Source organism: Euprymna scolopes, chromosome 5 (genome assembly GCF_053919585.1).
Source record: "Euprymna scolopes isolate OS-2025 chromosome 5, ASM5391958v1, whole genome shotgun sequence".
Lineage (NCBI taxonomy): Eukaryota > Metazoa > Mollusca > Cephalopoda > Sepiida > Sepiolidae > Euprymna > Euprymna scolopes.
This window is the reverse complement of record NC_136486.1, coordinates 162845840-162873083: the sequence shown is the minus strand read 5'-3', so window position 1 is coordinate 162873083 and position 27244 is coordinate 162845840. Positions and strand designations below refer to the sequence as shown.

At 31.1% G+C, this 27244-nt stretch overlaps 1 protein-coding gene across 1 annotated transcript in view; it reads right to left on the bottom strand.

Annotated features, from left to right (window-relative positions):
- The window catches only part of LOC145277030 (uncharacterized), a 112884-nt gene extending 93732 nt beyond the window's left edge, over positions 1–19152 (bottom strand). The window contains exon 1 of the mRNA XM_080128634.1: positions 18931–19152. Within this exon, the coding sequence (XP_079984760.1) occupies positions 18931–18949 (19 nt within the window). The 5' untranslated portion in view covers positions 18950–19152. The remainder of the gene's footprint in view (positions 1–18930) is intronic.
- Positions 19153–27244: the final 8092 nt, after the last annotated feature.

The window sequence follows — 27244 nt, the reverse complement described above, 5'->3', positions numbered from 1 at the left end:
TTAATAATATTATTATTAAAGATTTTAATAATATTATTATTAAAGATTTTAATAACATTATTATTAAAGATTTTAATAACATTATTATTAAAGATTTTAATAATATTATTATTAAAGATTTTAATAATATTATTATTAAAGATTTTAATAATATTATTATTAAAGATTTTAATAATATTATTATTAAAGATTTTAATAATATTATTATTAAAGATTTTAATAACATTATTATTAAAGATTTTAATAATATTATTATTAAAGATTTTAATAATATTATTATTAAAGATTTTAATAATATTATTATTAAAGATTTTAATAATATTATTATTAAAGATTTTAATAACATTATTATTAAAGATTTTAATAACATTATTATTAAAGATTTTAATAACATTATTATTAAAGATTTTAATAACATTATTATTAAAGATTTTAATAATATTATTATTAAAGATGTTAATAACATTATTATTAAAGATTTTAATAATATTATTATTAAAGATTTTAATAACATTATTATTAAAGATTTTAATAATATTATTATTAAAGATTTTAATAACATTATTATTAAAGATTTTAATAATATTATTATTAAAGATTTTAATAACATTATTATTAAAGATTTTAATAATATTATTATTAAAGATGTTAATAACATTATTATTAAAGATTTTAATAATATTATTATTAAAGATTTTAATAACATTATTATTAAAGATTTTAATAACATTATTATTAAAGATTTTAATAATATTATTATTAAAGATTTTAATAACATTATTATTAAAGATTTTAATAACATTATTATTAAAGATTTTAATAACATTATTATTAAAGATTTTAATAATATTATTATTAAAGATTTTAATAATATTATTATTAAAGATTTTAATAATATTATTATTAAAGATTTTAATAATAATATTATTAAAGATTTTAATAACATCATTATTAAAGATTTTAATATTATTATTAAAGATTTTAATAATATTATTATTAAAGATTTTAGTTGGAAACAACTTGATCTTTGCTTCATGTTACTAAATATTAGTTTTTCGGTACAAAATCTGAAACTAGCAGGACTCAAATTTGTACTTGATGTGAGTATACTGGTTGTGCATCTGCGTCTCGATCAAAGTGATTGGAATTTTTTTAAATTCTCTCCCACTGCAAGAATTTAGACACCAGGGTCGAAAACTGAGATTGAGAAGTCAGCACCCCAGAAGAGGGGCACTCTGACCTGCAAAAAGTACGGTGATGGCGCTTCAGGCGATTAGCAATACACTAACCCTTTCTCAAAGAGAGAAAACAAAGCCTGAGAAGCTGGACCTCCTAGAACTGCACAGATCTAAATTCCCACCACAAAATCAACAAGGACCAAATCATTACAAGAATGGTGTAATCTCTGTTGATTTTAGGGGCCCAGGATAACAATCCCTTCTTTGAAAGCTGCCAAAAAAATAGGAAAATGCCTGTTCCGGAATGGGTGTAAAAGACTTACAATAACAGGTTCAGTTCGTAAGGGAAAGCTAAACAAAACCTTGCAGAAAGTGATGGACTTGAAAGAAAAAGGGAAAATACATATCTGACCAAAGATAAGTTAGTTTGGAAATTTTTTGAAAGCCGTCCAAAATGTCAGCATGTAAAACTGACATTAAACCAAATATGATGTATGGGAGGAGGGTGATGCTTAACACCAATAACATTAAAAGCCAAATATGCCACTAGTACTTCATCTTAGGACAAATCTAGAGAGATGCTGTTCAGAGCACTCTTTCCCGCTTTGACAGAGTACAAACTCGACTTTGAAATCTAGTGGGTAATCCCCTTTTCTCTTCCCTACTACTATGGCATATTGGGGTCCTACGGTGTTTATTTTAAAACTGCTATTGAAAAAATCAATTCCAGTAACTTGATTATGTAGTAGAGCTGACATCTATTCAATGTAGTCGCCTTCATCCTCAATCACCACCTCGATACAGGTCTGGAACTGAGAGCATGCCTTTTCCACAAGCACGGGCAGGAGTTCAGCACATTTTTTTTTTTTTTTTTTACATGGAGGTCACCACTTATCAAGGCCCAGAAGCCACTCGGGGATAAGGGTTATTGCGTGTACAGTAATCAATGGGATAGTGTTGTAGGATTCGTTAGTATTGGAGATTTGATAAAGTGTCATTACTTAAGGGAGCGGTTCATCAGGAATTTGTTTGACCTATAAGACATGGACTTGAAGACATCCAAGTTGAAGTCAGGTGAGAAACAGGCAAGCGGTAGAGAGTTCCACAGACGTGCAGTTCTAAGAAAGAAGCTTTGTTCATGGAATATACGTTTTGATTTAGGCACAGATAAAGAGTAAGGAAAATTATTGACAGTGGTTTCAGCTAAACGGATGTTTATCGTGAAAGATTGGCGAAGGGGACCAGAGATTGGAGCTCAGACGAGCATTTGCCATGGAAATACCGATAAAACAAAGATAGGCTCGCAACGTCTCTTCTGTGGGAGAGAGGTTGCAGGGAAGAAAAAAGGGCATCCCCACTAAGTCTCAAAGTCTATTTTGTACTCTGTCAAGGCAGGATAGGCTGTTTTTAGCAGCTCCTGCCCAGATGTGGCAGCAGTATTCCATACTTGGACGTACTTGGCTTTTATATAGATAGAGAATTGCATCAGTAGTGAGATATCTTCTGGAGCAGTAGAAGGATCCCACCATTTTTCCAGCGACCTTGGCAACAAACTTGATGTATGGGTTTCATTTCAGATCAGGAGTAACGGTCAAGCCCAGAAGCTTATCAAAACATGAGGCCTCCCCTAGACGAGAGCCATCCATTTCAACTGATGCCAGATGGGGTCAGAGCGTTAATGATGTAAATATAGGAGCTTGGTTTTAGATACATTAGAGGTAACCAGCCACCTCTTCCCACACTGAACCACATGCTCAAAATCAGAGCAGAGAGAATCAGAGAGAACTTTGTCATTTACAGTCTTTGATGTGTTGCCGTAGATGGTCGTGTCATCAGCATAGATGTCAACGAATGATTTAAGTATGTGCTTTGGGAGATCATTGATGTAGATCAGGAAGAGAGTTGGGCCTAGGATGGACCCCTGAGGGACACCAGCATTAATACTGCGGGCCTCTTATTTCTGCTCATCAACCACTACTCTTATGAGCCTATCAGAGAGAAATGATTTAATGATTGAGAAAACATTTCCAGTTATACCGTAGCTGGAAATTTTGTGAAGTAGGCCTTTAGGCCTTTGATAAGTCAAGAGCAATTGCCCTAGAAAGGAAGCCTTTGTCGAGAGATTTGCTAATCTTATGAGATATAACCGTTAGCACATCTGAGGTAGATCTAGCAGAACGGAAACCATATTGCATGTCACTAAGAAGGTTATTTCTGCTGAGGTGGTTGACTACTTCTCTATTTAATATGGATTCAAGCAACTTACTCATGACACACAGGAGACTTATTGGTCTGTAATGAGATGGAGATGACTTATCACCTGAATTTTTAAATACAGAGCATACTGATGAGGTTTTCCAGGGTGTTGGAAAGCACTTCTCCTTAAGGCAATGCTTAAACAGTTTTGTAAGTATGGGGGCAAGTTCTGGTTAAGCTTTTTTAACACTATAATTGGGATGCTGTCAGGGCCAGTTGCTTTACTGGAATCAAAGTTCTTGATTAGCTTGGTGACCTCACACACAGATATTTGTATGTTCTGTGTTATAGGAGGAAATACGGGGAGTTCATGGCCTTCGTTGCATAGGATAGAATTAGCTGCAAAGTTCTTGGCAAATTGTTTGGTCTTGTCTGATGCTGACGAGATGACCTCTGGTCCATTGATCATGGTTGGGATAGAATGTACGCTTCTGTTCAGGATCCTATTTGTTATTTGCCAAAACTGTTGGGGACCAAGCCGCTGCTCAGCTACTTTGGATTTAACGAACTGAGCATATAGTTCTCTTGCATTTTTATTACTCATTTACAGTGATTGCTGGCGGTCCTGAAAGCATCTCAGTGCATCTATTATGTTGGTAGCTATGGAAAAAGTGATTTCTGTGCGCAATGGCAGCAGCACATTCTGGAGAGAACCATGGCTGGCTGTTAGGTTTTTGTTGGAATTTTTTGGATGGTATGAATCGGTCTTTGCATACAATTAACCATTCGGTCAGATCTGATACTATAGAAGATACATCCTTTTTAAACATTGAATGCAGAGGTAGATCAGATATGAATGTACGGAAGCTATCCCAGTCAGCCATAAAGTATCGGTATACAGTACGGTGGAGAGGTACGTCTGAAGACTTATTATGATACAACGGAGTGGTTGGAGGATCCTAGAGGAAATAGAACGGCACATGAGCATAGCTTAGGGGAAGTGGACAGAAAATGGTCTAGACGGCTTGCGTACTGACCGGTAGTATCCCTGCCACACGGGAAGCCATCTTTAATGTAGGCACATATTCCATGCCCATGGACATCTTAAGGGTCAGATTTAGATGTTAAGTTAGAGTATCCTTTAATTATGAACTCATCTAGGGAAGTGATTGGCCCTATTTCAGTTTCGCTTTGAAAGAATATGTCCGGTTTTGTCTCCTGTAATTGTGTTTCAACCTCTGGAAGGTTGGAACGTAGACCCCTGATTTCGGAGAATGAAACATGATAGTAGGGGTCTACATTGGAGGATGGGGTTCTAGGTTTATTTGTGTTTTTTTTTTTTCTGGAGATATTTCATGTTAAGGTTTTGGGATTTGTGGGACAGGTCGGCATACTTGGTTAGAGTAGGACAGAAAGGGAAAGTAAGAGAGAAAAGACAGGAAAATTTTTTTTTTTGTAGCATATGATAAGGTAAAGCCGTAACAATTACCCACTAGTATGGCATCGAGAGGCCCCACCAGAGAATACCGCATGGTGCAGAATCCATCAACCAAATGGCAATACTGCTGTATTTGGGGCCTCTCGATGCCATACTAGTACCAGTACTTTGCACCTGCTGATAGGACAGCCTCCTTAGTGGTTAATCCAAGGTTTGGGTCCCTGACTATCAGGCGGATAACGCCAGGCCAGATGAAATGTTTTCCTCCTGCACCCTTACTAGTGACATGGCTATAAGGATAGACATAGAGACAGAAAATTTCCGACATCTCAGACTACTGTTCACAAAATACTACCGACCTGGAAAGCAGCTTTTTCTTCATCCTTTATCAGAAAAATACTCATTGGAAATGAGGACTGAGGAACAAAAAAGGAGAAGCAAGAGTTACTGGAGCTGCCGATAACACATCCACTGTGCATTATCTACTCTCCATTAAAAAAAAAAAATAGGTAAGAGGGACTTATAAATATCTACTTAATATAAGTCAGTTGCTCAATTACCAATTTAGGATGATATTTGAAGATAGTCTCCCCTCCCATATTAATGGGTGAATGTTTTTGGCTAGTTAGCATGTTCGAGCTTCACCTTATAATTAAAATCCAATAAGGGAATTTTTATCAATTTGTGAAATCGGAATACTCGGCGGATGGCTGTGATCAAGCTGACTTTGGTGTTATGAGAGATCATGTTCTCGATGTATGACCAGACAAAGTAGTCCAGCGGGTTAAGATAGGAGGAGGAGGAGGGTGCAGTAAGAGAAGGGTACAAAGTCATAGCACTTCTTCTGAAGCCAAGACTAGGTGTCTTTGGACTTGTGGGCTGGTGCTGAGTCCTGCTGTCTCATTAGGCTCTGCCAATGGCCACCTGATTACAGCAGGGGATTACCACACTCTCCAGCACATCCTGGTACACTTTCGTGTTGACTTTCAAGGTGACTTCGAAGATGTGAGGTGGCATGATGTGGCCCTCATTTGAAACCACAACAAAGGTTATAATCGTGACCAGAATCTTTGTTCTTATCACCCTGGGCACGCCCTCAAGCGTTGAACTATCTGGATTTGAATTTTGGGGGTGCTGGCAATGGTCTTGTTGTCATAACGGATCGGTAAAGAGCATGATTTGTACAGCAGCGCATCTCCAATCTCGTTCATTGAACATTGTGTCACTTAATATAGCTACATTTAAACTTATACAATAGATACAATAAACAGTTCCTTTAACACAAAGAACAAACATTACACCAGGTAGTTATTTAAACGAACTGCTACTTCAATCCACAAAACTATAAAGAGATATACAAATAGGCATACCTTTTGTTACAGTTTACAAACACACACACACACACACACTTTGATGCGGTACATAACAGTACCTCTTGCTCACAAATATTAATAGTCTTTCTCTACTTTATAATTATTTTCATGACAGATGCTCGACTGAGCTTCAATCCATGATTCACCCCTATGAAACATTCACAATAAAAATTTGTCTACTGCAGCCACTATCAATAGTTTCCCTTACTTTCTTTCCTCTATCTAAAACCAAACTAAACTTCCATGAGCAAAGTTTCTTTCCTAAAACTACCCATTTGTGAAATACAATATCGAAGGGCTACCTTCAAGCTGAGTGGTCCTTTTCAAGTTCAATGTAAACAAATTCTTGTTGAGTCGCACTTTTAAATAATCAAGTTCTGCCCAATCACCATTATCGTTACCAATTATCACAACATTTTCTCAGTTTACCTGATAGCTATTTAATCTTCATCCTCGAGTGACCTTTAGGCATCGATAAAATATGACACCTTATTAAAAAGAAATAAAAAAGAACGCTTAACAAGAAAATTGCACATAATTACCGTATTTGAATTCTATTTATTTCAAAATTGGGTGTTTGTTAAAATAAGTCAACGGATCGATTTTTTAAAATATGTCGTTTTAAGCGAAAACAATATTACATACGAAAATAGTGATATATCCAAAAATTATGAATAATCATTGAGTAGAAATTTATTTCTAGTTAAAAGTAATTTTTACGGAAAATTGAGTAAAATTGCATTTTTCTTAGACGTTATAAAGTAGATAGTAGGAGGCTAAAAGCAGGGAACAAAATTCCGAAAGGAATATTTTAATTTTAGATTACTTGTATCATGGCGGCAATATTTGTTGTTTGTAGCAAATGACTTTTTTTTTTTTACTAAAAGCACAATAGCATTTATTCTACTTGATGAATTTTCGTAATTTGGGGATATATTACTATTTTCGACATGACAATTAAGTACATAATATTGTTTTTGCTTAAAACGATATATTTTTAAAAAATCGATTTGTCGACTATAGATTAACAAGCACCCAAAATTGTTTTAGTAATTTATTTAATTTCAGTTTTTGTAAGTTTTCTCTTCAACCATCTATCTGCTATACCTTTTCCCTGTCAATATTTTTGGACGTGCTCAAAATATGATGAGTTTATTCTTTTAAATTGATCAAAGCAACTAAAATGTTGAGAAAAGAAAGAAATAAAATTTCTGCAATCATATTTTTTTTTCAAATTAGGTTAAACATAATTCTGGTTATTAATAAACCAGATATGTTAAGCCGGCTTTGTCCAAGTAAAGATAGACGGCTTAGAGAAAAGAATTCTAAATATATTAGGAGTCATATTGAGTAGTTTTAGTTGCAAAATCAAATATCTTTAAATCTTATAAATACATTCGATTTTTTTAAAAAAATATATTAAACTTTTTGCTGGATTTTTTTAAAGTGGGATTTTGAAAACAAAAAATTCTTATAAAATGATGGCTTACATTAACATGAAAAGAGGAAAAGATTTCAAGAAATTGTATTCTGGTTAATTTAATTTCATAATGAATTTTATTCTTTAAGTTTTATTTTATTGCAATTTTTTATTTTATTAAATATTCAATTAATCGTAAATAAATTTAAAATATTCATTTAATTTGTTAGTCACAGTCACACGAAAACCATGAACGAAAAATTGGGTTATTTCACGTACTTACTGATCCAAATTACTTCCGGTTTTTAAAACTTTATTTAATTTGAAGATTCATTGAAAATTTAGATCAAAACATAAGAACATCTAAAAACTAATTTTCTTTTCTATTTTTTTTTTTTAAACAGTTTGTCTATTTATTCTATAGTTTTCATTTTATTCCAAGATACTTCTATGTGCTGTCACAATTTCAACTCAATACTGAGATTAATTTTTCTTAGATATAATAAATAAAAATATCCGTAAACTGATTATTTTATGATTATTTACAGAAACACCATAGATACATATAACCATGGCTGTGGCCTATACAGACTATGGTTATGAAAAGAGGGCTATCATGATTTTTTTATTAGCTTTTGTTAAAATTTTGATTGTGTTTGAAAGAGAAAAGTTAAAAAGATATAAAATGTATAAAATAGTAAGACTTGCATAATTATACAAGGTGAGAATTTAATGAATAAACTTTGGTCAATTTGTAAACAAACTATTGATATGAAGAATTGTATGGAAGACATAATCTGAAATAATATGTCGTTTTATTATTTTCAACTTTATATAGAAAAATAGTTTTGTAATAGTTTATAGGAATTGAAAAATTATTATATCTTAATTTATTTTTGAAGGGTACAAACATAGTTGATTGATTTATTGTAATAAAAAAGGAAATACTTATTTTATTACATTATTTTTTAATGTACACAATATTCTTTTATCTAAAACTAGCGGGGATACCCGGCGTTGCCCGAGTGTTTGTTTCCGGGACGGGGGGAGGGGTACAAAAATGTTATGGTAGGTAAGTAGGAAGGATCAAACCCGGAGTCATAAGTAAAAGTAGGAAAATAAAGTGTGAAAAAAAACAAAAAAAAAAAACATCTGCAACGTTAACAGTTCGGCCACCAAGAAAAGTCCATTCCAGTTGTTTAGGAAAAAAAAAAAAAAAACGACTACGGTAGGTCGGCGCGAACGTGAAAATATAATGTGAATTGTCCAGCACGCTAACCACTACGCCACAGAGCACTGCAGCTTAGTTTAGTGATTTTAAATAACTTCACATGAAAGAACTACGAAGCCAAACCGGTGTTCTCTTCTCAACTGTTCCTTGTGAACGATCCCCAAACGGTGTTAAGTGGTGGCAGGGGGAGGAGGAATTTGTTAGAGAGAAAATATTTTACCACTTCCACTGATCTTAACCGATTTTGGCCGTGACTTCTCAGCAGAAAAAGTATAGAAATCTAAGATTATCGAGGAATTTGAGAAATAATAAGCCTATAACACACCTCAGATATTGTTCTGCCGTTTGTGCATATTATATTTGCATGAAATATCTTGATTTTTAATCCTATTAAGGTCAAAATCAGACGGGAAAAAATGAGTTCATTTTATTTATATAGAGATTAGTCAAATTTAACTTGGTATTAATTTTAAATTCAGTAATACTCTGAAATTATTAAGGACGTTGGCTTACTAACGTTTTTTTTTCCTTAAAATTTGAAATAAAACTTTTGTAAAACTTTTGTTTAAAACATTATTTTTGGTACTAACTGCTTCCTGCGACAATTTTATCATTTTTTTTTGGGGGGGGGGGCATGTTGATTAAAAACTTTAGCAATTACTCGAATTATTCGTGAAATAAAATTTGGACAACAGGGTGCAAGATATGGTGCGCATCCATAGAATTTTAAGTTAAACGTTTTTAACTACTCTGTTATGAATATGTTAATAATGAAATTAAATAACTAAGAAATGTTTTATATTTACTGTATTTTCAAATAACATTTTGACTCTAGTTTCACATAACATTTTAATAAACAAAAGATACTGTACAAATTGAATTTCATCGCCCTTTCTTGGCATAATTACCAAAACAAAACAATAAAATGAAAAATAAAAAAAATGAAATAACTAAAAAATAATGTAATCTTCCAGAATAGCAAACAAAGTAATTTTAATGTCTTTTTTTTAGTTAAGAATAAAATCGACTATCTCAACAAGCCCTGTACTTTTTTTTTGTTCCATTCCATTTTTACATCGATTTGTGACCGCCATCTTGCGTATGACTTTAGTCAAGATAGCCAACTTCAGTTATCATTCCTCCTTAGCTAACCCCTTTCTTGACATATTCATAAAGAGCAACTGTATTTTTCATAGTGAGTTTTTCATTTTGGTGTTTCATGTGCACAATGAAATATGCATTAAAAAAATTATTTAAGGGTCTTAATTAAAACATGGTTCAAAAAAGTCACTGTCAAGATTCTTTCCAATTCTCCAAAAATCTTTATAATGACTTTTGTGGGTTTTCGGGGGTGCTACAAATGAATATAACATTTAAAAATTATTTAAAGATGGTGCAGAGAAATAGTTTACATGATATGAAGAAATTACTTATTCAGAAAGTAGGAATCACTTTTCTATATAAATTTAATATAAAATGAGCACCTACTTTCTGGCCATCTACTGATAAGTCTTTGTTGTTTTTTTTGTTAAATTTTTACTTAATTTCTACTTTATCAAATTTAAAATGACGACTTTTATAGATTTTCGGGTATGCTGAAAAGAAAACGAAATCTACATTTAAATTTGTTGCAAACAAGTATTTTTTCGCATATTACGTAAGTGGTGTAATTCCTTATGTTATCAGTGGTGGCAAACTACTTGTTTGTTACAAATTTAAATGCAGTATTTGTTTTCAGTATACCCGAAACTTTAGTGGGTCTTCCTCTGCAAACAAATTTCAATTTAGAAACTTCCTGAGAAGGTTTGAATTTTGCACTACTAATTTAGGAGACATGGATAGATTGCTTCTCCTCAAATCCAAGTTAAAGGGGAATGCCTAGGATTTAATTTCAAATATGGATATTTCCTCTGATAATTATACTATAGTTTTGGATTGTTTGAAGGAAAGATTCCTGAATCCTTCTCTTGTCAAGAATTGAATTTTGAAGAAAATTATTCTTCAGGCGATGCAGATAACTGAATTAGAGGAAGTTAAAACTTATGTAGAAAAAGTAAAACTAGACTTATTTGAATTGAACAAATCTTTCAGAACAGATTTTTTCACAGAAAACTCTGATATAATTGTGGCTCACATCCTGTTCTGCAAATTCCCAATAAATCTTAGAAGGAATTGATGTCGAGAATAAAGGAGCACTATCCTTTATCTATTTTGTCCAACTTTTTGACATAATAGAATTTTTACAGGCGGCACCTTTAGGTGTAAAGGAGCGGGAGAGTTGCCCACCAAAATCACCAATTTTTTTCCTTCTTCTTTATCAGAAGTTCAACTCAATATGGCAGTCAGCTCTGGCTATAAGACTGTTAATCATAAAAATGGTATGGCTCCCTTAAAACTTCATACTAATACTAGTGAACATTCTAAAATTTGTAAATTGTCAGACCATACATTTAAGGACTGCTCTAAATATTCTACTTATGACTTGAAGGTTCAACGAGCCAAGGACCTTCAAATCTGTACTAAGTGTCTTGGTAATCACTTAAATCATTATTGTAAAGGAAAGAAAGGATTTCCTTATCCATGTGTTACTTGTGGGTTAAAAACTCACTTCTGTCATGTGTTCAAAGATCTCAAAGTCCTTTGTTGGAAGGACTACTTTATCTGATCAAGATGATTGCATATTTCTAGTTATTAAAGTGTCTATAAAGTTTTCCTATTTTATATTGGACACTAGAAGTCAAAAATTGTTTTTCCTTCGGGTCATTTTACAAAAATTGTGTTCTCAGAGAAAAATTAGTATCTAAACCCGTAGTAATGCCTGTCAACACGTTCATAGGAATAAGATTCATGGAACGCAGTGTCTCCCTAAAATTGGGATCACAAGACCCCTTTCCTTTTGTTGCCCTATTCACAGACAGCTTCAATTTAAAATTTCAAGTGAACAGATTTGATGAAATTACCTCAAATATAACAAAAATTGGACTTCACCTCTGTCATGGCTATAAAGATTTAAACAGTACTGTGCTTCATGGTCTCGTCAGCCTGGACTTGATCAAGCAGATAAAACATTTACGTTTAGTTAAATGCCTGAGTGGGACAGCATGCAAAGTTTGCAATAGAATTATCTCATTTGGTAATGGAAGTAATTTTTTTGATGCTTAAATTTAATAAAGAAACTGCCTGAGTTGCCTCCCTTTGATCAGGTTGTCCAATCATTACATCAATGTTCTTCCTATTTGGTAAAAAGCATCTTGAACCTTATTCCCTCATATTCCGACACACTTAGTCCGTTTTTTGAAGAATCTTCTGTAGAATACGGAATCAAAAACTTTTTTTCTCTTGATTCTGTTGGAATCGATAAGAATCCTAAACTCTCTTCTTTCGGTGTAGAGAAAATCGATAATTTCAAAAATACTATTGTTCTAAAGAACGGTTTACCAATAAATATTTCTGAATTCTCATCATTGACTAGGGCAATCAATGTTCTTGAGAAAGTTTTGCAGTTCTGTGATAAGTTGAGACACCGACACTGATACCAACCATAGAGCAAAATTGTTGCTTTTTTCCTGTATGCAATTTCCCTATGAGTTGGAATATTTGAACCAACCTTCTAATAAGGTTATGCCTCCAATAGTATCAGCTCTTGGTAAGGATGGTCTGTTGTGAATTAAAAGATGTGTACAGAATTCTAATATCCACCCTTTTGAAGTTAAATTTCCTATACTTTTAAGAAATTATCATCGTTTAACTGAATTGGTTATTAAAGAGGCACATTTAAATTGTTACCATCTGGGAATCAATTCAACTCTTTCTAAGTTGAGATTTTTTTTGTTTCTGGATTCCCCAAGGGAGGCAATCGGTAAAGAAAATTCTCCGTAATTGTATCACTTGTAAGAAAAACAATGTTTTGCCTTATAAAGCACCTTCAGGCTCTCAATTGCCTATTTATTGGGCAAATTTTGTTCACCCATTTCAACAAGTGGGTATTGACTTTACTGGTAATTTTTTAGTAAAATACAATGATGCAGATGTGAAAATGTACGTCTTATTGCTTATCTGCATGAGTCTGAATGCCGTCTATCTGGAGGTATTACCGGATATGAGCACTAGATCTTTTCTATTAACGTTTATTAGGTTTACCAACCTGTTTGGTGTTCCTTCACATGTCTATCTGGACAATGCAAAGACTTTTCTAGCGTCCGGCATCATGTTATCTGAAACTTTTGTTTTGGGCGAATTCAAAGAAAAATTTAGGTCAACTTCAATTAGTCATCTCACCGTTCCTCTTTATTCGGTTTGGCAAGGAGCTGCATGGGAGAGGATGATAAAAACAATTAAATAATGTTTGACAAAAATTAATAGGTACAAAGAAAGTCAACAATTTTCACGTTTTAACTTTCCTTTCCACTGTGAAGAAAGCGATCATCGACTGACCGCTTACATTACTGTTTCTGAAGGGGGGGGGGGTCTCGACATTTTAACTCCTAATCATTTTTTACAAACTGGTTATAATCCACGTTTGATGATCAATAATAATCGATTGGACGATTTGTGTCTTGATCCACCTAGTAGAGTAAAACTTTTACAATCTCTGGAATAGAGACACAGGTATATTAAAAAAATTCAGAAAGATATGCCACAATGATTACTTGTCTTTAAGAGAGGTTGATGCTAATATATTAGGTGATCGCCCTTAGAAGGTGTCAGTGGGAGAAATCGTGTTAAATAAATTTCTAAATAAAACTCGACTCTTTTGAAGGCTAGGCAAGGAGCATAGACTCATTAATGGGAATGATAGTAAAGTTTGTTCAGTCTGTGTGATAAGGGATGGAGGCAAACAGGTTCATTTATTGAAGAATCTATTTCTCTTGGATTTAAAGGGGGTTTCTGCGTCGTCTTCAGCAGAATTTATGGAAGAAGGTGATCCCTGCATCTGCCCAACTTGTTCCGTCGCAAATGAGGGTTCTTCTATTGTGTGCTGTGACGTATGTGGCAGTTGGTGTCATTTTGACTGTGTTGGGGTGAAACAACAGGATATTTTCAGAGTGGATTTGTCGGAATTATTCGGAAAATGTATCACACTAAGTTCTTAATTTCATCATTTATTAAGTTTTCGTTTGACTTATGCGTACTTGTACAGTTTAGTCAAGACATTAAAAAATGAAAATATCGAAAAAAGGTTATATTGTACGTTTTGTTTTGGACTGAAGATCTCAAAAAAAAAAATTCATTTAATTTGATCGAGTAGGTTTTTTTTTACAGTAGAAAAACATGTTCTTATGAGAGCGCGTTGAAGTCAGCCATTGTGAAATTTGTTGAACACGCCACGAGAAGATAACTCCATGTAAAGCACCGATACTCCCTCCCCATCTTTAATACTAGCTTTTCTTCTTAAAAATCGAACCTTTTGCTCGGTATCATAACAAATTGTTTTTTCGCTGAAAAAAAAAAAAAAAAAAAAAAAAAACTACTTGATGAAATTAAGTGAAATTTTTTTCGGAGAACTTCGTTCCATACGTGCAATACAACCTTTTTTCAGTATTTTCATTTTTTTATATCTTGACTAAACTGTACAAGTACCGATTATGTTTAAGTTATCGTTCTTGATATTGTTAAAATATTGGTAATCTATGAAAAACTAGGTTTATTGGTTATAACTTCATTTATCGTAGCAGACAGAAACACATATAGTTCCTTTAAAAAACTACAATTGTTGGTAGAGTTCTTGTGACCATCAGAATTAATTACCTGTCACCTAATTGACAGTCTAACACATATTTACCTTGTATTCAAGAATTGGAAAAAGTAATGGATAACCATTACTTTTTCTTTGCTCCTTTGGCAGTGTGTGAGAAATCACGCAAATTGAATCATGTCTTCTCATTGATTGATTAGTTCAATACATTGTTTTAAAACAGACATTCTTATTGGTTGTATTCAAATATTAACCTACGCGAGTTGTGGGCCTTTTTTCAACTGAAAATCAGTTTCAGTAAAAAGTTTGAAGATGCCAGACTCGTGTTATTTTTCTTAATTAATTTAAGGACCTTTGGCGCCCAAATTGTCTTGGTATCTTTGAGACAATTTAACCTTATAAGTTAGGTATTTCTTTCTGGACGTAATATCGTCTTTTCAGTCAGCAAAGATTGTTGATTTTGGTTAATTACAACCTAATTGGATGCATCCAAATTACTAATGGATCGTGTATTAAAAAGAACAGTTCTTCACGCTAAGGACAATTACTAATCTTTATAGATTATTCAACTACCACTTTATCTAGAAGTCAACTTACCAGGCTTATGCAGAACCACAAAATGACACTACATTTTACAAGAAAAGAAAAGAAAACGACCTGTAACTAAACCATCAGGTAAGTGCACTTTTCAATTTATTGTGTCTTAATTTCGCCCTCTGCCAAAGTTCTAAGCAATGTGGGAATAAAATCCTCACAATACTGAGTAGACAAAACTAATTTTAAATATCGTATGTAATAAAAAGTGGGAGAGGGGGTCGGTAGAACAAAAAAAAATGTTGGGCAGTACACATAACACATAACTGATTCGATTTTTTTTCTGATTAAAATTAGTTAAAACTTCTAAATTAATTTTTCCATTGAGTCAAGATTGTCTGCTCTTTTTAACTTCCGGTTTCCACTCGAAAGACGGGACGACGGTAACAAGCAAGATATGATCCCTTCTGATTAATGTGATCTTTCTCACAGAGAACATGAAAGCCCTGCTTGCACCCCTCCCTTTGCATATCTAATTAGCCAACCAAATAGAGAGCAGAAACCGGAAGTCAAAAAGAGCAGACAATCTTGACTAAAACCCATAATTTGTTTCAGTTGTGAAGTGATCTTTTAAGCCTGCAGACTTGTACTGTTAACATCTGTAGTAGCACCAGATGACGTAACTACAGATGACTATATGTTTGCTTTTGAAATGACGCGTGAGAAAAGAGAGTACTTATTATTTTCTAAATTAAGTTCGGATTGTATTATCACATGTTCATAGCCAAACAAAGCATCTGTTTTAGATGCAATCATGGCTATATAATATCGTTTTTTCATTAGCGTAACATCTGCGTTAATCATTGTAATAACCAACAAATGAAATACAACTTATCGATTTTGTTTTTCGTTTATATTTTAGTTTAAATAATCCAAAAAAGTAAAATTTAAACTAATAATAATCACCGCCCTCCCAAAAAAAGAATGATGCCAAATAGCCGAGAAGGGTCCAAGAGGATGGAAAGGCCGAGGAGAGAGCACTGACCAGACCTCCGTTGGACAAGTGTGAAGAGAACTGGGACCTTTGGGAGGCTTATTGCCACTCAAATTTCAGTGGAGACCAATGGCTGCTGCTAGCGAGAAATCAATGGTAATTTGCGATAATGCAAATTCATTTGCAATTGATATCAGAAGAGGCGAAGAGTACTCGAAAACTGAGGAGACTTCTTGTCACCCAGCTTACAGGGAACACCACAGGTTGTTTTCAAGGAAACATCCTTTATGACCTGCGTGAAAACTCCTTGTGAGCCACTAATAATCCTCAAGATTCCCAAGTTTAGACAATAAGTTCGAAAAAAATGCAAATAAAGAAAGTCGGGATTACATCGGCCGAAAAATCATAGCCAAGTTCGTGTATTCGTGTACTTTTCTAATTTTATAAAGTTGGAGCCCAAATAAATAAAATAAAATCAACAATTAACACTATTCGCAAGTTCCATTTAAAAAAAGGTTAATTCCTATTTCAGTCACCTAAACTATGTAGAATATTTTTTTACTTAAAAACTAAGGGGGGGGGGTAATATTAAAAATCGAAATTATAGCAAATTTCATCGTACACGTGCTGAAACGCCGAAATAGAAAGTCACTAGTAAACGTATAGTCGTCATAAACAAATTAAGAACAATGCTATCTTAAATTTATAGCTGTTATTTAATTAAAAAAAGTTGTATAAAGTTATCGCCCTTCCTTAGCTCAGCTCATCTCCACTCATTTGCCTATAAAGCTAGCGGCTATATTTTCTCGACCTAGTTTCGGCGTTTAGTGTCTTTTTTTTTTTTTTTTTTTTCGAAAGAAAAAATAAAACAAGTTGTTTGAAGTATACACCAAAATCTATTTTAATATAAATAATTTAGGTGATTAAAATAGGAAATAACCAAATATTATAAAAAGTGCACGTGTATTTAAAATAAAATTCCAGCATGACTTTTTAACGTTGACTTTAAACTTCTAATACATTTAAACCTTTGTTTGGTGATTATGCACTTATGTTACCGTGCTACTTTTTAAAATAGTATTTTCAAGTTAGATTCAAGTTTTACGATATCTTTTTATTATTATTATTATTATTATTATTAAATTATTGATGAAAGTACAGAATAATTACAAAACAAATTACTCTCCCCATGTTAAGAATGGCTTTCTAAATAATAACGTTATTATTTCAGCATAAGCACCCTTTGTTTTGAAAGATGGCCTGTAATTTAAATTTTATGATTTAATTTTTTTTAAAGGGGGGGGTAAATTTTAAGATTACAATTGAATTATCGAACAGGGGGTTCAAGTTGAAAATAGTTCTATGTTATACTTCGAAGAAATTTTAGATGAGCTTGCTTGGTTGTTATATTCACAACATTTCGGCCGATGTAACATCCGCCCTGCTTAGTGCTTGCTGCTTTTCGGATGCATCTTGCTGAACGAGAACCGAACTCGAACACTTGTACAAAATTTCGAACTGAAAACCAAGTCCTTTATTAAACCACGGAGTAGATAGTTCTCGTGGCGTAATGGTTTAATAACGTTGATTATCAGTTAAGTGACACCCTTATTTATGAGAATTAAATGTTCAATTTTTAATACAGACAATAATTAAGAATAACATAAAATTAACACTTTTTGCTCGATTATGGCTAACGGAATGAGAACAATCTACCCATGTAGCTTAAACGCTTCCAGTTCAAAATTCCATCCAGGTTTTTAAAATAATAATAATAAAATACTTGTACAGTTTAGGGACCATGCTTAAGGTATTTTTTTACGACCTAACCCCCAGCGTAGTATAAACACCCGCAACCTCCCCATGTTAAGAACGGCTTTCGGAATTAACACTCCCAACATCGAAAGCCGTTCTGAACATGGGGAGGTTGTTGGGAGTGTTTATTCCAAAACTGTTCTTAAAATGGGGAGGTTGGGGGTGTTCTGGCTAGATCGTAAAAAAAAAAAAAAAATATACCCAATTTAATACCGTAAAAATTGAATTCAACTTTAAAATCCTATCTAAATAATAATAATAATATTAATAATAATGACAACAACAACACGGTCCGTAAACTGCACAAGTACCATAAAAAAAAGTCTGGTTGAAGAAAACGTAAACGTTAGGATATCGACCAACGCGTCACATCTTGTTTCCAATTTCCAACATCTTTTTTTAAATATCGATAAAAAAAAAATCAACAAAAAAAAGGAAAAAATGGACAGATCTAAAAGCAAATAGCGTCCAGTTATTTAGAGAGGAAACTCAACTAAAACATGTTTTTAAGTTATTTTTTTTTTAAACTAAATTTAAATCATGCAAATTATTGTTGTTGGGAGAGATTAGCAAAATGAACGCACATCTGTTTCCTCTTCTCTCGTCTCTCATTCCAAATCTGTCAACCTCCTAACAATCACTATGCGAACATTTTAAACTATTATTATATTTAGTTAGATGTTCAACTGTTATAGCTTTAAAAACCTTATCTTTAAAAAATAATTACAATTTGGAAAGAGGTTTATCTTTTCGTAAATAAAAACAGGAAGTTGAGATAATACTACTACTAGCGAACAAGATGTAACATCTTGTCTATGACTAGATGTAGTTTACGCTAACACTAAACATGTTTAGTTCTAGCAATTTTCATTGCTTTAATCAACAAGGTTTATTAAAATTAAAAATATCGTATTTCCCTTATTTTTTAACGAAATTTAACCAATAAAAATCATGCTGAACGAGAAATATAAACAAATTAAACGTACAAGACGACCAGTTGAAAAGATGCCCCCCCCATGGATACAAACAAACAATGTCTATTTCTTTTTTTCTTACCGTTTGAAAATAAATACATAAATAAGATCCTTGTCTTCGTCCACGTTGATAATCCGTAAAAAAAAACAACAAATTATGAACGATTAAGATTATTAATTAAATAATTGTTTCGTTTTTTTTATCTTTTTTTTTTTACGTTCTATTTTAAGAACAGATATAGTTGGCCAGATCTGGCGTGGAAGGAAGTCGGATCTGCCGCGGGAATTCTGGGTACACTGTCACAGGTGCTCGCCCTGAATAATTAGTAACAACGCAATTTACGCGCCCGTTTAAAGAAGGACATCTGGCGTTGCCCAGGACGACGATGAAAATGTTCTAAATAACTGATTTGAGGACGAAAGAATAGTTTTAGATTATTTGAATATAAAATTTCAAATTTAATAATTGGAAAATAAAGCAATATTTTTATTATTGTTTTTTTTCTTTTTTTTTTAATTTTAATTTTTATTATTTTTCATCTTATTCCTAAATTCGATCTATCATCGCTGACCAGTACCTGGTCGGCGCAGATCCCAATGAACAGTCTAGATATCTGTTATAATAGTTTTGTGGCGTTGTCCCTGGCCTTGGTAGAGGCTATTTTGGGCGACGATATGCAACGTGCTGACTGCTGTGTCCATTACACTCGAACCGTGTCATTAAATTTCAATCACTCGAACTAACACGGTGTCTGGTATCGTCGCAAAGGAACATAAAAAAAAAAAGAAAACAAAGAAAGAAAAATCCGACGAGGCAATTTTTTAAGTGCAAATTTTAAGTTAAAATGTATTATTAAAATTTATTGTTATCAATTTGCACTTACTATTTTTTTCTCAAAATAAACGCGTTTTCCAATTTTGAATTCAACGTCGGCCCATATATTTTGCAAAAAAAAAAAAAAAAAAAAATGCCGACACCATTCCATTTTAGTATACGTTTCAAATAGCCATACTAATAAATGCGCCGCCTAGCACCAAATGTTAGCAAAAGGGGTAGACAATTTTCATTCAAATCAAGTTGGGAATGACTCGAGGAAATGAGTTGCTCAAGAATTATGTTAACTTTGCCAACTGAATTCTTTCTTTATTTCAGTTAGTGAGAGGGGGAGCTATCGCCATACTTCCCCCTAATCAGATCAATTGAACTTATTTTAACTAGAATACTTAAAATCATTATCATTTTTTTATATATAATGGAGAGTAGACAATGCATTGTGGATTCCTTGTCGGCAGCTCCCGTAACTCTTGCTTCTCCTAATTTGTCTCTCGGTCCTCGTTTAGAACATGATTTTTCTGACAAAGGGAGAAGAAAAATTGTATTCTTTGTTTGCAGTATTTTTACGTGAGCAGTTGCCAGAGATGTCAGAAATGTTCTGTTTCTATGTCTATCCTTGTAACCATGTCACTAATAAGGATGCTGGAGGTAAACATTTTACTGTGCTAACGTTATCCGCCTGATAGTCAGGGACCCGAACCTTGGAATAACCACTAAGGAGGCCATCTTATTAGCAGGTGCAAAGTACTGGGACTGCTGTATTGTCATTTGGTGAATGGATTTTGGACCATGCAGTAGCTTCTGGTGGGGCTTCTCAATACCATATTAGTGGGTAGTTGTCACGGCTTTACCTTATCATGGTCTGCAAAAAGATATATATATATTTCTTCATTTCTTTTTCTCCCTTACTTTTTCTCTCTGCCCTGCTCTAACCAAGTCTGTCGACCTATTCCACAAATCCTGAAACTCCAGCATGAAAAGTCTCCAGAAACAATACACAATTAAACCCAGACCCCCAACTTCCAATCTAGACACCCACAACCATGTCTCCTTCTCCAACATCAGGAGTCGACATTCTAATCTTCCAAAGATTGAAATCCAATTACAGGACTTATTATTCCTAAGCAAAACTGGCATTGGGCCGACTATTTCCCTTGATGAATTCGTAATTAAAGGATATTCTAATTTAACATCTAAATCTGACCCCCAAGATCGCCATGGTCATAGAATATGTGCCTACATTAGAGATGGCTTTCCATGTGATAGGGACATCTCTAGAGAGGACCCTAAATTACCCTATATGTACTTTTGGATTGCATTTGCTCACACTACTGCATTTATATTTGCCCTCTACTGCTCCCATAATAGCAGAGTTACTATCTTTAAGAGCATATCTGAGAAAATTGACCACACCTTGTTTGCTCATCCTTCGGCTAATATTCACGTCTGTGGAGACTTCAATATTCACAAAATGGAATGGTAAGCCCACTCAAACAAGACAGATGATGAGAGGGATTTCTGTCATGATTTCTTCATTGCTTATGACATAACTTAGATTGTTCACGAACCCACCCGTGTGCTCAACATTGATGGTCAGTATGCATTTCTCTTAGATCTTTTTCTCACAACTTCCTTTGAGCTATGTTAAGCCTCCATTCTGTCCCTACTGGGATCTTCCGACCACTTGATTGTCTTAGTTAAAATAAAAAAAGAATGTAATAAGTCCTCCGACATACCTCTCTATTGTAAAGTATATCGATACTCTATGGTTGACTGGGATAGCTTTCATACATTTATATCAGATCTACTTCTGCATTCCATGTTTAAAAAGAATGTGTCTTCTGTAGTATCAGACCTGATGAAATGGTTAATTGTAGGTATACACCGCTTAATACCCTCCAAAAAATTCCCGCATAAACCTAACAGCCAGCCGTGGTTCTCTCCCGAATGTGCTGCTGCCATTGCGCACAGAAATCACTATTTCCATTACTTTCAACGTAATAGATGTACGGAGACTAAAGTCACCTTCAAGAATGCCAGCAACCACTGTATAAGAGTAATAATGAACGCAAGAGAGTTATATATTCAATCCATCGTTTAAAGTAGCTGAGCAGCGGCTTGGTTCCCACCAATTTTGGCAAATAACAAACAGGGTCATGAATATAAGCGTGTGCTCTATCCCAACCATCATCAATAGACCTAAAGTTTTTGGCAAAGAGTTTGGACAAAGCTAAACTCTTTGCCAAAATCTTTGCAGCTAATTCTACCCTATGTGATCAGGGCCACCAACCTCCCATATTTCCTCCTGTGTCTGCAAACAAACTATGAGACATACAAATATCTGTGCATGATGTTGCCAAACTAATCAAAAACCTTGATTCCAGTAAAACAATTGGCCCTGATATTATTCCTATTATAGTGCTAAAAAAGCTTCAATCAGAACTAGCTCCCATACTTACCAAGCTGTTTAAGCAGAATTGCTTCCCAACACCTTGGAAAACCTCATCAGAATGTCCTGTATTTAAGAATTCAGGCAATCGGTCATCTTCCCCTCAAAACAGACCAATCAGTCTTCTGTATCTCATGAGTAAGTTGCTGGAATCTGTGTTAAATGGAGAAGTAGTCAACTACCGCATCAAAACTAACTTGCTAAGTGACATGGTTTCCATACTGCTAGATCTACAGATGTGCTAACAGTTATATCTCAAAGGATTAGCAAATCTCTTGAAGGAGGCTTTCTTTCTAGGACAATTGCCCTTGACATATCAAAGGCCTTCGATAAGGTATGGCATAAAGGTCTACTCTATAAAATCTCCAGCTACGGTATAGCTTGAAATATGTCTTCTCAATTATTAAATAATTTCTCTCTGATAGATTCAGGAGAGTAGAAGTTGAAGGGCAAAAATGATTATTTATTTTATGAATTTATACATTTTTTTAAACAAATATTTATTTATTTTATGAATTTCTACATTTTTTGTCAAATAAATATTTTTATTCATTTAATAAATTTATACATTTTTTAAAATAAATATTTTTATTTATTTTATGAATTTATCATATTATTTTAAAATAAATGTGTTTATTTATTTTATGCATTTATATATATATATCTTTTTAAATACTTATGTTTATTTATTTTATGAATTTATATATTTTAAAAATAAATATTTACTTTTATGAATTTCTCATATTTTTCAAATAAATATATCCATTTACTTTTACGAATTTATCATCTATTTTTCTAATTAATGCTTTTTTATTTTATGAATTTATCATTTTTTTAAATAAATGTTTATTTTAATGAATTCCTCATATATTTTTCAAATAAATATGTTTATTTAATTTTATGAATTTTTCTTCAAATAAATATGTTTATTTATTTTATGCATTTATATATATATCTTTTTAAATACTTATGTTTATTTATTTTATGAATTTATATATTTTAAAAATAAATATTTACCTTTATGAATTCCTCATATATTTTTCAAATAAATATGTTTATTTAATTTTATGAATTTTCCTTCAAGTAAATATGTTTATTTATATGTATTTATATATTTTCTTTTCACATAAATAGTTTATTTACTTTTATTAATTTATGATTTTAAAAAATAAATGTTTGTTTTCTTTTATGTATTTATCATTTCGTTTTCAAATAAATATGTTTATTGATTTTATGAATTTATATATTCTTTCAAAAAACATATTTATTTACTTTTATGAATTGTTCATTTTTTTAAAATAAACATGTTTTTTTATGAATTTATCATTTTTTTTAAATAAACATGTTTTTTTATTTTATTAATTTATCATTTTCTCAAATAAGCATGTCTATTTACTTTTTCGAATAAATATATTTATTTATTTTTATAAATTTATCATAGTTTTTCAAATAAATATTTTATCTACTTGTATGAATTTATGATTTTTTTCAAATAAATATTTTTATTTATTTTCATGAATATATATATATTTAAATAAATATTTTTATTTACTTTTATGAATTTATGATTTTTTTCAAATAAATATGTTTATTTACTTTTAAGAATTTATGATTTTTTCAAATAAATATTTTTATTTACTTTTATGAATTTATGATTTTTTTCAAATAAATATGTTTATTTACTTTTAAGAATTTATGATTTTTTCAAATAAATATGTTTATTTATTTTCATGAATATATATATATTTAAATAAATATTTTTATTTACTTTTATGAATTTATGATTTTTTTCAAATAAATATGTTTATTTACTTTTAAGAATTTATGATTTTTTCAAATAAATATGTTTATTTATTTTCATGAATATATATATATTTATTTAAATAAATATTTTATTTACTTTTATGAATTTATGATTTTTTTCAAATAAATATGTTTATTTATTTTCATGAATATATATATATTTATTTAAATAAATATTTTTATTGACTATAATGCCAATATGAAAACTATAATTCTAGGAACGAACAGCTATTTAGACGAAGACAGTATCAAATACAGTCCTATCAAAATTAATTCTTTACTGGGCATCAAAAAAGGTATGAACAGGATAGATTGTACCATGTGGCAGCAAGACAAAAAGACAACGTGAACCTCAAAATGCTGAACATTCTGCATTACTGCACATCAATAATGTCAGATTAATGCAAACTATAATAGATAAAGAGAAGGATAGCATTGGGATGGGCAGCTTTTGGGAAAGTGGAGAATATTATGAGAAGCTGAAAAGCAAATATGTCAATCAAAGGGAAGATCTTCAATGAATATGTACTACCTGTGATGATCTACGGTAGTGAAACATGGGCCCCAACAACTCGCCAAAGTAAAATCCAGGCAGTAGCACAAAGGAAGATGGAGAGGATAATGTTAGGCATCACCCTACAAGACAGAAAGATAAACATCTGGATCCGCCAACAAACAAGACTTATTGACATCAATAACTGCCATCAAAATATCCGAACACAGATGGGCAGGGCATGTAGCCAGACAACATGACAACAGATGGTCCATCAGGACAACAGAATGGACATCTCATGAAGATAAGAGACCAAAGAGAAGCACAAAGAACGAGATGGAGAGACGGCCTTATACAACACATGGATCTCACATGGCAGCAGATAACTCGGGACAGAGATAGATGGCTAAAGTCTTGGAAGGGGTTCCTCATTTAGTGATAAAACCCTTATTGATTGATTGAATGCAAAAAAGATTTATAGGAGAATCACGCAATGGAAATGGAAAAGTTATACTGCATCTACTTCTATCCCTATTTTAAGTGTTGCATGATCCGTTTACTGAGCAAAATACACTTAGCAAAAACTTTTTGCCAAGGATCAGGGTTGGTTGGTTGTTTTTGTTTTACAGCATATCAACCTTTGTCAGGTTATTTAATGCCGAATCTAGTTATTTTGAGGAACGATTTTTAATGGAGTATATTTTTTTTTAAGTCAGATTCTATTTAACCCATAGTTGGGATCCTAACAGGTACTACCACTCTGGGTTAGAGTGGACCTGGGACCAATGGCAATTAAAGGGTGGCTCCTGACTTCCCAAGGTGGGGCCTCACTATCGGATATAGTTTTAGGTCATATCCAGGACCCAAGGATCAGGGAGTATAACACTCTTTTTGCCATGACCAGCTTTGGTCACAGAGATGCTTCTGTCCATGTTTGGAATTGTATGGCTACCAGATATATTTGTAAGGAAGAAATGGTTGCAAAATCATACAATTGCAGTTTTATTCTTTCCATATTATGTGCAGAGAAGGGAATTATCTCTCGCTTGGACCTTTCAAAGCTATTGGAATTGTACTGCATGTTTTATATGGCGGTTTCAAGAGCAGGAACTCCAAAGCACCTCAAAACCAATCAAATTATGGCAATAAGAAATGTCGTTTACTCTAAAGTTTTGGTTTAGAGTCTTTAAGTACATGAATTTATAATTTTACATGAATTTATAATTTTATATGAATTTATAATTTTATATGAATTTATAATTTTACATGAATTTATAATTTTACATGAATTTATAATTTTACATGAATTTATAATTTTATATGAATTTATAATTTTATATGAATTTATCATTTTATATGAATTTATCATTTTATATGAATTTATCATTTTACATGAATTTATAATTTTATATGAATTTATAATTTTATATGAATTTATAATTTTATATGAATTTATAATTTTATATGAATTTATAATTTTATATGAATTTATCATTTTATATGAATTTATCATTTTATATGAATTTATAATTTTATATGAATTTATCATTTTATATGAATTTATCATTTTACATGAATTTATAATTTTATATGAATTTATAATTTTAAATGAATTTATAATTTTATATGAATTTATAATTTTATATGAATTTATAATTTTATATGAATTTATAATTTTATATGAATTTATAATTTTATATGAATTTATAATTTTATATGAATTTATAATTTTATATGAATTTATAATTTTATATGAATTTATAATTTTATATGAATTTATAATTTTAAATGAATTTATAATTTTATATGAATTTATAATTTTATATGAATTTATAATTTTATATGAATTTATAATTTTATATGAATTTATAATTTTATATGAATTTATAATTTTATATGAATTTATAATTTTACATGAATTTATAATTTTACATGAATTTATAATTTTATATGAATTTATAATTTTATGAATTTATAATTTTATATGAATTTATAATTTTATATGAATTTATAATTTTATGAATTTATAATTTTATATGAATTTATAATTTTATATGAATTTATAATTTTATATGAATTTATAATTTTACATGAATTTATAATTTTATATGAATTTATAATTTTATGAATTTATAATTTTACATGAATTTATAATTTTAAATGAATTTATAATTTTATATGAATTTATAATTTATATGAATTTATAATTTTATATGAATTTATAATTTTATATGAATTTATAATTTTACATGAATTTATAATTTTATGAATTTATAATTTTATATGAATTTATAATTTTATATGAATTTATAATTTTATATGAATTTATAATTTTATATGAATTTATAATTTTATATGAATTTATAATTTTATATGAATTTATAATTTTATATGAATTTATAATTTTATATGAATTTATAATTTTATATGAATTTATAATTTTATATGAATTTATAATTTTATATGAATTTATAATTTTATATGAATTTATAATTTTATATGAATTTATAATTTTACATGAATTTATAATTTTATGAATTTATAATTTTACATGAATTTATAATTTTACATGAATTTATAATTTTATATGAATTTATAATTTTATATGAATTTATAATTTTATATGAATTTATAATTTTACATGAATTTATAATTTTATATGAATTTATATAATTACGTTTTGAATTGCAACTTAGAGAATGAGATTTTAAAGGAAAATGAAAATTATCATAAAATTTATAATCAAGATAAAATATTAAACGTAATTTGCAATTTATTATAATGAAGTCGCATTCCTGTCTGTTTGCTTATTTGCT